The sequence below is a fragment of the Carassius gibelio genome, chromosome B19 (assembly GCF_023724105.1).
Source record: "Carassius gibelio isolate Cgi1373 ecotype wild population from Czech Republic chromosome B19, carGib1.2-hapl.c, whole genome shotgun sequence".
Taxonomy (NCBI): Eukaryota; Metazoa; Chordata; class Actinopteri; order Cypriniformes; family Cyprinidae; genus Carassius; species Carassius gibelio.
In genome coordinates, this window is record NC_068414.1 from 12,928,307 (window position 1) to 12,944,125 (window position 15,819).

General features: G+C 35.3%; 2 protein-coding genes across 6 annotated transcripts in view; both read left to right on the forward strand.

Moving 5' to 3' along the window:
• The window catches only part of pabpc1b (poly A binding protein, cytoplasmic 1 b), a 38,835-nt gene that overhangs the window by 13,054 nt on the left and 9,962 nt on the right, over window positions 1–15,819 (forward strand). The window contains exons 15-16 of one of the 4 annotated variants that reach the window (XR_008158834.1): window positions 1,660–1,735; window positions 1,824–2,351. The exons of 1 other annotated variant lie outside the window; for it this stretch is intronic. The gene's annotated coding sequence lies outside the window, so the exon portion shown is untranslated. Of the gene's footprint in view, window positions 1–1,659; window positions 2,352–15,819 lie in introns of those variants that run through there. 2 more of the 4 variants (XR_008158835.1, XM_052585274.1) reach the window with 2 other exon arrangements.
• The window catches only part of rnf19a (ring finger protein 19A, RBR E3 ubiquitin protein ligase), a 34,232-nt gene continuing 24,803 nt past the window's right edge, over window positions 6,391–15,819 (forward strand). For both annotated transcript variants that reach the window (XM_052585271.1, XM_052585272.1), the window contains exon 1: window positions 6,391–6,558. In XM_052585271.1, the coding sequence (XP_052441231.1) occupies window positions 6,528–6,558 (31 nt within the window). In that variant the 5' untranslated portion in view covers window positions 6,391–6,527. The remainder of the gene's footprint in view (window positions 6,559–15,819) is intronic.

Sequence of the window (15,819 nt, forward strand, 5' to 3'; positions counted from 1 at the left end):
GTGTTTAGTAGTCTAGTCTAGATTGTGAAATTACACGGTTTGGGTGGACTGACTGCTGAAACATCTCAAAATCGTTCTTTTAGTTCAAATAATAATCATTTACTGACCCTCAGGTGGTTGTTCCAAAGCTGTATGACTTTCTTCTACAGAACATAAAAGAAGATATTTTGAGAAATGGCTCAGTGTTTTCTGTCCAATGGAAGTCAGTGAATACCAAAACTCTGTTCCACAGAGAAAAAAAGTAGGTCGTACACGTCTGGAACGATGAGGAAATGAGGACCATATGTTCATTTTTTGGGTGAACTATCCTTTTATGATCAGTAGTTCCAGGCTTTGTGGGAAAAGTCATCTGTTTTCCACTTCCTAGTTCCTAGTACATAGCAATATTATTTTATTATATTTTATTAAAAGAGTATAGTTGTTTAAAATATTCACATTAAATTACATTTTTAACCCTGTTTGACTCAAAGAGTGCTGGCTAGTAACTGATTATTATTATTTTTTTTATATATATATAAATTTGCCTATTTCATCTTTTTTGTATTATACTTAAATTATTTAAGGCAACAACTGAATTTAAGATTCTAAGATGAATTGTTGTTTATTATTTTATTTTATTGTCATGTTTAATAGACTTCATGATATTGCTAAAGAACAAATTAGATTTTCTTACTACACCGGTCAATAGTAATCTTAAAATAATCAAAAGTCTGAATATATTTGTAGTCCAACAGATTACTTTATGAACTATTTTCATGATGAAATATCCGTAAGTAATCTGCCCAGCCCTGGTCTTAAATCAGTGTGAACTGAACAACGTTTAAACAAAATATGTTTTGGAAGACAATGGCTTACTCATAATTTTGCGTAATATTAACAATAAAAAAACTCAAAAATTAATTAATTCATTAACAAAAAACATTAAATGCTAAAATTACACCAAGTAATTTAAAGATAAATATAAATGTAAAAACCAAATTAATTAAGTAAAATAATTAAATGATGAAAGTGCATAACAATGACTAAAACGTAAACTAAAATTACAATATATTTAAAAAAACAAATTAAAAATATTAAACAGTGTTGGGGTAGTGCATTACAAGTAAAGTGAGTTGTGTAATCAGATTATTTTTTTCAATTATCTAGCAAAGTAACACATTACTTTTTAAATTTACAACAATATCTACACAAAAGTAACTACTTTCCTAACTAAGTAATGCAACCAGTTACTTTTTTTATGGAGTAACGCAATATTGTAATGCACTACATTCTTCATTACTACTTAATACTATAATATATTTATTTCAAAATGAACAATGCAACAATGATTTAGTCTTTAATTATTCTTTATCTTGAGTCTTCACCCAGAAATGGAAAACATTGTCATTAATTACTTACCCTCACGTCATTGCAAACCTGTAAGAGCTTCGTTCATCTTCAGAACACAAAATATTTTTGATGAAATCTGAGAGCTCTCTGATCCTCCATAGACAGCAAGGGTATTGCCAAATTCAAGGCTCAGTAAGCTAGTGAGGACATCGTTAAAATAATCCATGTGACATCAAGAGGTTCAACTGTAATTTTATGAAGCTACGAGAATACGTTTTGTGTGCAAAGAAAACTAAAATAACTACTTTATTTGACAATTCTCTGCCGCAGCACTCTGGCGCCATTATGGAGAGTATCACGATGCATGCCTTGAACAAAGGTCTTACGTGTTTGGAACGACATGAGGGTGAGTAATCAATGACAGAATTTTTATTTTTGGGTGAACTGTCCCTTTAAGGTTTGGATTCTGAAGGTTGTTCTATGGGTTTGCTTAGTAGATGCATTCAGTCACTGGTTTTCTCCGTAAATCTGAGGCCAACAGCGCATGTCTGTATCCGCCTGCCCACAACTGCTTGCTCATGCTTGAGTGCTTGTGCCCTTAACGACTCTCCCAGGGCCAGCCATTACAATCACTCACTGATTTCCCTCCCAGCCAGTTGAGCATAACATGTTGTCTCAACAGCTGTTCTGTGAAACGCCTCGGGCATCTGAACGCTCTAGTCTCTCAGCTCAGAGTGAGGTGCAAGCGGCACAAAGGTCATGGGTTTGTTCCACAGGAAACACTGATATAATCTGAGCACCGAATGCACTGAACATCCTTAGAAGCATTGAGCAAAATTACAGTAGGGCTGTACTTAAACCCAGACATCACAGGAAATGAAAAAGTGTGCTTAATTGTATTGTAGGTGCATTTATTGTGTATTGTATTTTAGATCGTAAAGTTTATAAAGTGCATAAAAAACAGTACATGCAGAGAATACATTTTAATAAAAGGCCACTTAAGTGTAGGCCTACTAAAGTGAGTTCACTTTTATTACTATGTGTCTTAACATACTTAAGTACACTTTTAATAAGTGCACTCTGTTAAAATCCTTATGCCTTAATCATCTTTTGTGGTGCTTTTTATTGTGTCTTTTATATGTGTAGTAAAGCGTGTGTAAAGTACTTGATTGTAATTTTAACTGCATTGAGTTTTTTTTTATTACTTTTTTATTTTAATGTTAATATTATATGTTATATTTTAAATATATCACCAGTTCAAATTACAATAAAATATATTTTAGTTGATCATAAATGCTTGTCAGTACATTCTGCAGTTACACTTTAGCCATATTCCAGAAGATTTATGAAATTTAATTTAAAGACGTACTTAAGTCCTACTTAAGCATTGTTCGGTTTAACTAATTGAATTTAATATAAATTTAAACTGTGATTATTTAAAATGCAGTTAAGTGTCTGAAAACATTACATTTAGCTCATTCTTTTATAACATTTCCTTAAAAATAGTCTTTTTAAAAGTATACTTAAGTGCCTGTCGTCCGCTGTAGTTGACAGAAGTTGTCTTGAGTTGAACTGGTTCGGGGAAGTCTGTGTCTCAGGTGTATGTGGAGCTGAAGAGCAGCTTGTGTTCTTGTGAAAGCGTGGATCACGACATGCTTCTCTCTCATTCATCTCCATTGAAAGCGGTTGCTATGCACAGGATGAGACTGAGATGGTCGTGTGGTTCAGCTGCTACACATGAATGAACATGTTGACCCATTATGACCCTGCTGTTACAGATACTCTCAACCAATCGTCCAGATCCTTAAACCGAGAGTACAACCGTATATAGCTGCACATGAACATCAATCTGATGCACATTCAACATTTGAGTTCATTCTCCCCTCACATCAATATATATATAGAAATAAATAAAATGTTCAATTTGCTGTAACACTTTACAATAATATTACATTAGTTAACTACATAGTAAATATGAACGAAAAATGAAAAAGCATTTATTAATCTCAGTTTATATTAATTTGAACATTTACTAATACATTCATAAAAGATGTAACTGTAAATATGAATTAGTCGACCTAGGCTAACATGAACTAACAATTTAATTAGCGTTAACAAAGATTATTGCTCATTTTTGACTAATGCATTAATTCATGTAAACTTCTAGACCTCATTGTAAAGCGAAGCCTATTTTTAGTACTATTAACGAAGGTTTAGTACTTAAACTTTCAATTTTAATTCTCATTCTCATTACTGTAATAAAAACAAACAAACGAACAATATATTAATTGAAATTGAGAGCATTTATACATAATTGTGTTTGTTTTACAGCTGATTTAACACATTTATAATCATTGTGCTACTTTTAATCTAATACAATAAAAGATTGAATCACATAATTTGAAATTAATAATTATGATTTATGAGAATTATAGATGAATGAATAAATGGGTTTGGAATAAACTCATATTTATTTATTTGTGGTGAAAAGACTTCATTGATTTGTTGTTACCATTGTTTGAGACTTTAGCCGGTTATTCAGGACACATTCATATTGATTAATACGATATCTCTGACATAATACATGGGTTTTTAATTTAACGTTTTAGTGCTAATGTGAATTTTGGAGATGCAAAAAAAACAAGAAAGTTGATTAATTTCTAAAACATTTTCAACCATAGCACACTTTAAGGGAGCTGTTTAAAAAGAGCATGATGATTGTCTTGTACAGTCTGCAGTTTAAGTCTTTGCTTCCCTAATGAGTTACACAAAATCATGCTGAAATGCCTCATTTTTAATTCTGATTCCCTTACTGCGGTCCCTGCGGAGACACAACATCAGCACTCGAGTACTTACTCATTCATGTTCTCTCTGTCTGTCAGAGCAGGTCATCAGTTCATTTGATCATTTCCTTTGTCAACTAACACAGACAAACAAACCTTTCAGAAATACAAGAATCTCTCTGCTTCCACTTCCATACCGTTGGGATTGATCCATGTAAATCATTTAGCATTGATCCAGGGTTTTTCTGCATCCTGTTGAGTCCCAGATTGATTGTGTTGAAGAATGTGTCCCTACTGCCATCCACTGATTTTACAGAGAACAGTTTATTTTCTGTTCCCTTATGCAATGAAAAAAAAAAAAAAAAAAAAAAAAAAATATATATATATATATATATATATATATATATATATATATATATATATATATATATATATATATATATATATATATTCACTCGCTATATTTATATCGGAAAATATATGTGCAATATATTTTTTTCTTAAATGGCATCACACATTTTCATACATGAAATGTATAACTAATAAAGGGAGATAAAAGTTTATAAATATGTGTTGTTTGTTGCATTCATTGCTATATATTTTTAAATGTATCAATATAGTCATGGTCTTGCACATATTGCATAACGGAAAAAAAACTGCTTAAAAGCACTACCTTCCCGTATTTATTATTGAATATATTGCATTATTTTTGCTTTATAAGAGTTGTGTGTCAAAATGTCAAAAATGAAAGCCACATCAGTCCATTTAACTGTTTAAATACAGTTTTGGGGAATTCAAACTCGCCAAATTGCAATTGTCCTCCCATGAATATTTAAAACTTGATGTTTTGCCCTAAAGTTGTTTCTGCCAGTTTCTTTAGCAGCTGTGAGGAACGTGTAAAGCGGTTTCCCCGCTCTCCTTCACATTAGAATGAAAAAGGAGAGTGTGGCAGAGCACATACACATGCACATGAGCTCTGCTGCGTCCAGCACTCAGATGTAAATGTGCTGGGATTGTTTCGGGAGGTGCTGTTGTTTGCATGAGTAACTGGGTGTGTGCCATGAGACTCTCCTCACACCATTCCTCCTGTGACGAAACACACAGCTGGAGGACGCTGATGGGTCCCTGCTTTGTTTTGAGATCTGGAAAACTCCTTTTGTCACGTGCATGGAGAACATTACTGCAAGGCATACAAATGGCAGTTTATATTTGCCACAAGAGCTTATTTTATTCAGAAAACACTAAACTGTGTGCCCTGTCATCATTTACCAGTATGCCACCAAAGGGAATATTTATCTGGGCCCGGACTGACTTCATATGAGGAAGGCTTTGTGTTGAAACTCTCTATAATTAGAGCTCTGGTTTGGACACCATCAGGCAGCCGCTGAATTGCTCCATATGGAAATAAGTTTTTAAGAGCTTTTGCTGTTTAACTGGGTACGTTTTGACCACAATGGTCCAAATTAGCAGGGTTTCCCGACATACAACAATATTATTGGACACATGAAACCATTTATTTCATAATATAAATAACTACTTAACCTACAAAAAAAAATTACTGTGTGTGGTACAATGATGAAGATACCATGGTACTTTAAGAAACAGACTTTACACTTTAGAAGCTTGATTTTCCTTAAGCAGAACTTGCATTAAAACGAGATTAAACATTATATATATATATATTATTAAATATGGTATGTGGTAATTTAATATATGATAATCCTTCTCAACCATTGCATCAAATATTATTAATATTTGATTCTGTGGTTGAGAATTATTACCATGTACTAATGAATTTCGAAGAATATCAGGCAAAAAATGTAAAATATATGATGTAAAAAAAAAAAAAGACCAAAAATGTTTAAAGAAAAAAGAGAGTCACAAATAGCTGGTTTTATTTAATTACTTAGTCTTTTCTGAAAAACTTATTTTTGTTTTAATCATGCATAAAAATGGGGAAGACAATTCCAATTTTTTATTAAACAGCAATAAAAATATTATTAGAAACAAAAGTACGCTAATTCTTTATTTCTTTCATAAAGGTATACATCTGTCATATTTAAATGAATGTTATAAAAGGAGCTATATTTTTGGCAGATTTGTGGGCTACTTGTGTATAAAAAAAAAATAGCCAATGAACACGCTGTATTAAAACAGTGTACAAGCAAATATCTCGAGTCTGGGGAAACATTATAAACAGATCTGATTTACGTATTTACTAAAATAATTTGGCTTTGAGGAATGCTCACGAACTCTCGCGAGACTTGTGTTTGAACTGATCCGTGAGAAGAGAGCAGACGGATTCCAGTGAGTCAGAGAGCGAGCGAGCAGAGCACGGCCCGACAAAACAACTCCCTCAAGAAGCTTTCTCCCTACACCACTCTCGCAGTTTTCCGCCTTTATTTGTCACCTGGAATGAAATGCTTTTACGCAGATGACTTGAAAGGTGAGTCGCCGGTGTATTTCGCGATATAAAAGCATAGTTTGACTTGTTGGCTAACGGACGTCTGTTCGCTTTCACATTCGCTCGCGCTGGAGGACGCGGACATTTAACTTACGCGTTTATTTCGCGAAAACGAATCTTACATTTGTCCACTTACAACAAATAACCGCCTATCTGGTGTTGTACGCCCGCTAGCTGGCATTTAGGGTAGTAAAATCGCTTTAAAGGGCCTGTGGTGGGTCCAACATTAGACGGACCTATCGTTACCGTAGACATGTAACGTTAGCCAGCTATATCGCATTGTCCGTGTGTTTCTGTTTGTTCAGTTTAAATCCACACCTCCGTAACCAGGATGAAACATTTAGCTAGCTTTATCACTGCTTTCAGATGTCACTAAACCTTTGATCTGCGCTACACACGGGTAAAACCGTTTTAGACCCTTTGTTAATGGATTAACTTAGTGGTTTATTTAGTACCAGATCTCACGCCTAATATAACTGGATAGTTATAGAGTACGTGATCAATCAGCGAATCAAACGATTGTGCTCAGTGTTGACACTGTAAGCATGTTGCTGTTAACATTATGCTCGGATTATTTCCTGTAATCGTTAACTTGCATTCACAAGTATAAGAAAATGAGGGTTCAAATGTGACCAAGTCATCCATCCTTGAAGTTTAAAGGGTGTTTTAGTGTAAGGATCGTTCCCAAGAGTGTTTTTTGTTTGTAGTAATAGAGAGAATGAGTAAACTGGTTTTGGAAACCTCCCACAGCTGCTGGTTAAAGCTAGCTTTGGTTGATCTTAGGAGTGTGGAAACTGTTGGTGTGGAGAAGTGTTGACCTGTGTCTTCTGTAGATGTTGATTCAGCATCCACTTTGACGCACAAGTCTGAGCAGTGTTAATTTCGTTGACGAAGACTATGACGAAAAATATTCGTCAACTAACCTTTTTCACGGACGAAAACTAAATAAAAACTAAATAAAAAGTCAGATATGATGACGAAAAACGTGACGAAATATAACTGACACTTTAGTCAACGAATAAAAATGAGACGAAAATATATGGGAGGGACGAATGGAGAAGAGATCCAATCAGAGCGAATCTTTGAGGGTAGGTTGATCTATGCAGAAGCAGCCGAGCCATTTTAAAAAGCCGCGGCAAATGCAAGCGCAACAGCTAAACAAACGCAGCAGTTACACAGAAAAGAGAACAAAGATGAGTTTGCAGAAATTCGCACAGTTTCGAGGACGTTTTCATAACAGTTAAGTTGTTTACACAGGGAACTACACTGCGACCTTTTGAAATGCCATTGCGACCCAAAGTTTTATGGGGTCGTAAATGTATCACTGGTTATTTTTGTAACTACTTATGTGTAATGCTATGTTTTAATATGAGCATTTATTAAAACTGAAATGTGTATTTTAAGAATACGTTTTATAACGTGCTCCGAGCATTCAATACATCAAGTTGCCTTCAGCCCCGCGATGCGGGACAGTTGAACTGAGCAGCTGGTTACTCGCACAACACTGAAGCGAGCTCTCCTTCAGCACGTTTGCGTCCTCCTGCACCCGAACGAACAAATAAAAATCGCATTTTAAATAAATATAAGAAAAAGAGTGAAAATTGAAAGAGCTCAATTCAGCAGCGCGGTGTTCTGGTGTTCAGGGAGCTAGCAGAGACGCGTCTCAAAGTCTTCTTGCTTTTGTACCGACAACAAATACAAACTAAATATGTCGAAATACCCGTCTTGGAAAGTGTGTTCGAAAAAGTCTGTAGTTATGTCTTCAGTGAAAGTAAAGAGTTGGAAAGAAATCGGATGCGTATCTTTATAATGGATGCATTTGTCTCTTAAAGTGACCGCGCCTAATTTACTAGCTCTGCTGTCAGTGTCTTTAATGTATGAAAATGAAAGTAAATCAATCACTGCTCTTTATTGAATTACTTAGTAGTTTTAACAAGAATTTATCCAAAGTCAATCCAAAAATCAGATAGAATAGATTATATTGTTTTACTAGTGACAAAAAAAAAAACGTTGTAAGAAACGTTGAAGGTGTCTGAATACATTTTGGTTTGATTGTGTATTTTATTTTACAGTGAAGACTATGCAGTGCTATTTTAAATGAACAACCACAAACTTAAAAAAATGTAAACTTTGTGTAAATAGCACAAATAAAGAAATAGAATGAACATACAATACAAATATAATATAGGTGGTTGTGCATTGCATTTATTTAATAAATATCATTCCATAACAGACTGATGGAAACATTTAGTCAAGTCAACTAAGTTGACTTTTTTTCTACTAAAAAAACTAGACTAAGACTAAAAGACTTAAGACTAGACTAAGACTAAAACTTTTATGATATTTAGTCGACTAAAACTAGACTAAGACTAAAACAATTCAGATGACTAAAATGTGACTAAAACTAAATGGTGTGTTATTCAAAAGACTAAGACTAAGACTAAATCCAAATTTGCTGTCAAAATTAACACTGAGTCTGAGTCAATATTAGAGATGTGAGATAAAGAGATGGTTGTTGTAGGGTGTCGAAACCCCACATCGATGGAGATCTCCGTGAGTTAGGTCTATTTTCATCATTCTGCTGGTGGTGAAATAGGGGATCAGCGTTTGATGTAAATCCAAGCAGCTTATCTTCAGCGTGGTCTGGTTTTGATCTGAACACACACAGCACCAGCAGATGACCACACATATTTGTCATAGTGTCTCACAGCAACAGAAAAATCCTCATCCTGGCACAAAATACACATTCCTCCCGATTAAATAAAATTATTATTTATTACATATAAAACAGACTGAAGAGAAGTGTATTTGTTCATGGATGGTTAGCCATTAAAATAAATAATCCAATGCATAATATGTAATAGCAACATGTTTATTGAATTAATTTGGCATCATTTCTAATTAAAATATTAGTTGTGTGTATAAGTATATATTTTATGTTTCTATTTGTTTGTATATAAGTAATAGGCTACTTAACTGAAATGTTATGCCAAATCATTTGATAAAATATTACTTGTGTATAACTTAATTCCACAATTAATTTGTTGATATGCAAGTCATTTATCAAGTTAATTAAAATTTCTGATTATTACTTTTGTCTATTTGCGTGTGTGTGTATACACATTTATTTGTTTATATATAAATAATATTTATTAGAAATAATGACAAATTAAGTCAATAAACATTTCTGATAAAATATTGCATATGCATAATAACTGTTTTTATATTAGTAATATTTATGAGTAACACACACACACACACATATGTATATGTGTGTGTGCACGTGTATTTTAATGTATGTGTGTGTGTGTGTGTGCATTTATATATAAATAAATCATATTTATAAGAAGTATTATGCCAAATTAAGTCAATAAACTTCAAGCAAAAAGTCTGCTACTCTTATTATGATGCTTGTGTATCATGAAAAGCAGTCTTTTTTTGTAGGACCCGGATGATCTCATTATGACACAGGTTATTAGACCAGATTTGGCGACTTGGATAACTATAAATAAAGCAGAGGATCTGTTTGAGAGGGTTGTGATGAAGTTCTTTGGGCGAAAAACCAGTGTTATGTTGAGATCTGTGTGTATTTACCTTGTCTATGTATTCATGGTCTTGTTCTTGACCTTAATCAAAGTCTTGGGCTTGTATCTCTCTGTAAAGCTGGAGAACAGTGGGTGCTTTATGCTCAAGCTGGAAGTGCCATGAAATCAGGTGGCTTACTAAACGCACACCAAGCTGTGTGTTGTGTGTTTTAAGGGGCCAGGCATGCCTCAGTATGGCAAGTGGGGTCATTGTAGTACGTCTGTGGCCAATGTGTGTTAACACACTACATTAGTTCTTCTAGGAAAAGGTTTTCAGTGACATTAAATTCCAAGTGTTTGCCGTAGAGACAAATGTTTTTGCCTGCCTCGGGTATCCGTGTTTAAAGCATGGCTGGTAATGTAGTTAATGAATTCTTTGTGTGCAGATGTCAGGGCCTCATTAAAGCGGCCACAGCGTTTATGCATGCATTCATCACAAGTCCCCACAATGCAATTGTTTCAAAGACCTCATTGGCGATGATCTGTGCTGCAGCCATTTATCTAATGACTATTTACTTGTTATTTTCTCTTATGATCTACAATCCAGCTAACAATTCAATATACCTCCATTAAAAATAATAGTGATTAAGGGGCTGTTCACACTAAGGATGATAATTATAACTATATAGTTTAATAATCTAATTCTGTGAGGAAAGTCCTAACCATTGTTATACTGTTAATACAGAGGAACAATGTAATCGTTATCACTTTTACAAGGTTTTTTTTTGTCCTGCTGATTAACACCTAATCAGAATCAACCAACAATAAAGAGCTTGAACATTTAAAGTAGCTGGGTTTTTTTTAATAACAATTTTGAATGCACAGCTAATCAAAATAACATGTAATTTACTTGAGGTTCTGGTTCAGATTTTTAATTGCTGCAGAATGATTGTGTGGGTATTTCAGCGGAGGTCAGTCTTTTAACGCAATACCATGTTTCTGTGTCATATAAGCTTATTTGTGCATATGCACCTCTTTTTTTTTCTTTGTTTTGTGAAAAAGCTTCTCTGTGCTCTGTTTGCATTGTGTAAGGGAGTGTTTCCTCTATTGCTGTGGTGAATCTTGTGAAACAGTGTTCAGCAGATCCAGGGAGACATGTGTTTGTTAAAGGAAGAGTCTGTGTAACACCATTGCTATGTATTTTAATCTCGTAGGTCTGAAGTCCATGTTCTGTAAACAGGATCTGGCCTTTGAAAAGATAAATGAAAGAGAATAAACTGATATTATTGGTTTATTTTTGCTCTGTTTTTCCAAGTACGCATTTGTGTAATTTAGCATGAAATCTGTCATTTCCTAAAAGTGACAGATAAATCTGATCGGAACGCTTTCACTTTCATAGGAGTGCTCTTTATCCGGAGATGAAGGGAACATGACGGCAAGTGAGGCGCTGTTTTGAAAGGCGCATGAATGCAGGTGTTTCGATCCGGAGGCTTGACTGCTTTTTACGTCTCAGTTTGTTGTTTGCATTACACTTGCCAGTAAAGTTACATTTTAAACTTCTGCATTCATACATGGACACACGATTTATATTTTTGGCTTCACTTTCTCCAGCAGACATTGTGTACAGCCATATATACAGTAGAAAGTCTGCGTGTAACACTCATTAGTTGGAGCTAAATCTTTCTACTGAATGACCTGAGGTGTCCAGCTGAACTGGCAGCGTCTGGATCAGATGGTGACGTCTTAATCTCTGTCCTTCATTCACCATCTGAGAGTGAAGCTTCTTTTAGATTAGCCACTCGACCCACAGCAGTCTTAACACTATCATTCACCAGCAGAGTTTGCTAATCCTGCTGTGTATCATGATATTGAGACGACTTTGTTGGGGAAGAAGCCACATGAAATCTGTCTCTTTCCAATGGTAACTTCAGTTTATAAGTTAGGTTCAACTACCGACATCTTTTGTTCACTAGTGGATCCTCTACAGTGAATGGGTGCCATCAGATTGAGTCTAAACTAGTGCGGTCAAATGATTAATCCTGATTAATCACCTCCAAAATAAGTTTTTATGTAATATATGTATGTGTATTGTTTGTTTATTTATTATGTGTATATATAAATTCACACATTCAGTATATATTTAGAAAATATATAAGGTAGGGGTGCACCGAACGAGATCGGCCGCTCGTTAATGCGCATCTCGTCAGTAAAGCCGGTTCTCTAATCAGCAGTAAATTCCATCAGGTGTGTGATTTCACATAGAGCAGCTGTTACTACACAGAGCCGTTGTTAACTGAGATGCGCAAATAAACGCTGAAAATGAACGTCGATTTGTGCATCTTCTCAGTTAATAATGGATCCGTGTAGTAACAGCTGCTCTATGTGAAATCACGCACCTAATGGAATTTACCGCTGATTATAGAACCGGCTTTACTGACGAGATGCGCATAACGATCGGCCAATCTTGATCGGTGCACCCCTAGTATAAGGCAATACTTATACAAAATCTTCTTGTTTGCCGTAACCCGACTGACCCTGTCAATTTAGGACTGACTCAGTTTTTAATTTTTTTTTTCACTTTTAGTTCAACTGACTTGCTGGTTGTACATTTGCGTTAAGTCCGACCAATTTTTTTTATACTCTTCATACAACTAATACAAAAGCAATAAAATAATATTCAATATATTTTATTAAGTATTGTAAATATATAAATTGCTTAGGCCTACATACAAATGAAGACTACGTTCTTTCTTTAAAAAAAAAACGTGACATCATCTATGTTTACACGGATGTCACCCTATGGCCTGTGCGTTCGCTTCGTCTCCTCTCATTCACTGTCAGAAGCCGCGTTTCCACCGCAGGAACTTTACACCGGAACTAGGGACTTTGGGCCGGTACTCGGTGTGTTTCCACCGCAGGAACCAGGAACTAAATAAAGTTCCGGGTAAAAAAAAAATGCCCCTCAGAAAGTCCCTGCTGGCGAGGTTGTACTTTTTCAAATTTCCAGAACTTTCGGGGGCGGGACTTGGGTGCTAAACATCCTGATTGGTTGAGTTCACGCAGCATTTATTCGGATCATTTTCAAAATATTACTGTTATTGTGTCATGAAATGTAATTTTAAAAGTATTTCAGGCGGGAATGTAGTTGTTTAAAAACTCAAATCTGTGGTTTATTTATAAAGACAGCGCCTATTTAAAAATGTGTTTCGCCGATCTCAGAGACGATGAGCTCCACGCAATCAGCGGGAGCTCAGTGATTATCTATCCGCCGAGAGCAGCCTCACCTCGGCTAGACCTTCTGATATGTGCTGCTGGCTCTGATGTCTCTTTAGTGGTTAAACATAAAATATAATTCGTTTTGGGTAAATCTAACAGGGTATCTTTGGTCTATATTCAATTTATCTATATGTTAAAATGAAAATAAAAGGCAAATTTTTATAATATTTTGTTTCATTGAAATGGCTGTACACATATACCTGAACTAAGTACATTTCTGCAGTTGTTATTATGTTTAAATGAAAACGAAATGAGGCAGTGGTATTTAATATCCTATTTCGTTTTATTGTAAATATACAGTAAGGAAAATTGCAGTAGCCAATTCAAGCTGTCTGAAGTTATCAAGTATTCTGTTGTTAGCAAAATTCCCGGACTTGCGTCGTCGCAGACATCACATTCCCGAATCTAATGCACAAAGTCTGAACTACTGAGGATGCACGACCAAAATCAGCGTACTATAGTATTGAGAAACGCGCGCAGACCTACGTCACCAGTCTATTTGCCCAATCTTCCCAGTACTTTACACAGCGGTTGGAACGCAGAAAGCAACAGGTCTGGGGGGAAAAAGTTCCTGGTACAAATGTTCCGGGTAATTTCGGTGGAAATGCACAAATTTTTAATCTTGATTAATCGTGATTGTCTGCAATGAATTATGCACGAAATGAATGTGTTCAGAAGTAGTGTATTGTGAACGTTTTCATTTAAAAGTACTGCGATATGAACAAAAGTGCAATAACATTTGGTTTGCAAACACTTTAAACAAATAAGGTGCTTTTTTACAGCAGAATTCCTTTTACATAGTAGCAGTTAAAATATTTATTGTAAATCTTAACCTATAACAGGTATTTTCCTATTAGAGACCTGCACGATTGCGGCACACATCGCAGCAGAATGTGGCATGGGACAACACTTGATGGGTGGATAGAGACTCGTGTGTGCCGGATTGGGGACAATAACTAGGGTGTACTCACACTAGGCAATCTTAACCCCCAAAGCCTGGATCGTTTGACTACTGTGATGGCTCCATTCATCAGTCCCTGGCTCGGTTGTAAAAGGTGGGCAAGAGCGCGGTTCAGTTATATATAGATCAGTGAGTTTGAGCGCTAACCACACCAGAGCATAGATCTTCTGATACTGCTGCATGATTGCATTAATATTTCTGAGCGGCAAAAGCGATAGATGTGTAAAGCAATATATTGTGAGAGGGCCGTGTGTTACCATGTCCCATACAACTCAGAATAATAAAGCACAAAGTTAACAAAACAATACAGTCCACTGCACTGAGCAAGCGCTTCTCTGCTGTCTTCACATGCTGTCGGAAACTTCATATTTCCATTTATGAAGTCATGATTACAAGCTTGTTGCAGTCTTTTAAAAATGACAGTGGTTTATGAATGCTGATGCTTAGCCTAAATAATTTGATCGAGAGCATCGGGAGCATTTTGCTAAATATTTTCTGAATTTGTTTTATTAACAAATTAACCAACTGAATGAATGAATTATCTCTTAAAGGCATAGTTCACCCAAAAATGAAAAATGTAATTAATTACTCACCCTCATGTTGTTTTAAACTTGTAAGACCTCTGTTCATCTTCAAAACACAAATTAAGATATTTTTGATGAAATCCGAGAGCTTTCTCACCCTGTGCAGACAGCAATGTAACTGACACATTCAAGGCCCAGAAATGTCAGTTGCACTGCTGTCTATGCAGGGTAAGAAAGCTCTTTTTTATTTTATAAACAATATCTTTTCATTCCGAAGATAAACAAAGGTCTTATGGGTTTGTGACAACATGAGGGTGAGTAATTCATTAATTAATTTGAATTTCTAGGTGAACTATCCGTTTAAAATACTGATTTGAACGAGAGCATTTAATGCCTGGGATGTTTGGTTATTGCTTCAGTTTGTCTCAGTGAAGAGCAGCTTGCACAATAAAGTGTGACATCATAACCTGTGTCATTTATCACAATACACTGGTACTTGCTGAAAAAAAGTGGTTTGTTGCTGGAAAAACTGATTGGGGTAAAAAAAAAATAGTAACATCACTACTTCTTTACTCCCTAATGCTGCCATATGAAGTATTGACGTTTAACATCACTGTTTGTTCTGTTCCATATGTAAACGCACAGGACACTGAGCTATTTCTGTTTTATTTTGTCTCTTGGCACAAGCACCGCCTGCTAGCCAGAGGTCATTTTGCTTGGATAATATTGTTTAAGAGCCATTGAACACTACAGGTTTTAGCTCCACCTGTCCTTGTTCGGTCTGCTGTGTTCTTTCCTGGTTGGATTGAAATGGAGACGGATTATAGCCAACCCAAATAAGCCTTTTCTTTTAGATGCTCAGCTGACAGCAGTTTGGAAAGCAGCTCGTGGATTTTGGATTTGGTGTGTCAGGCTTAATATCTGATCAGAGCTTTGTATCCAGTATAAATATCAGTGT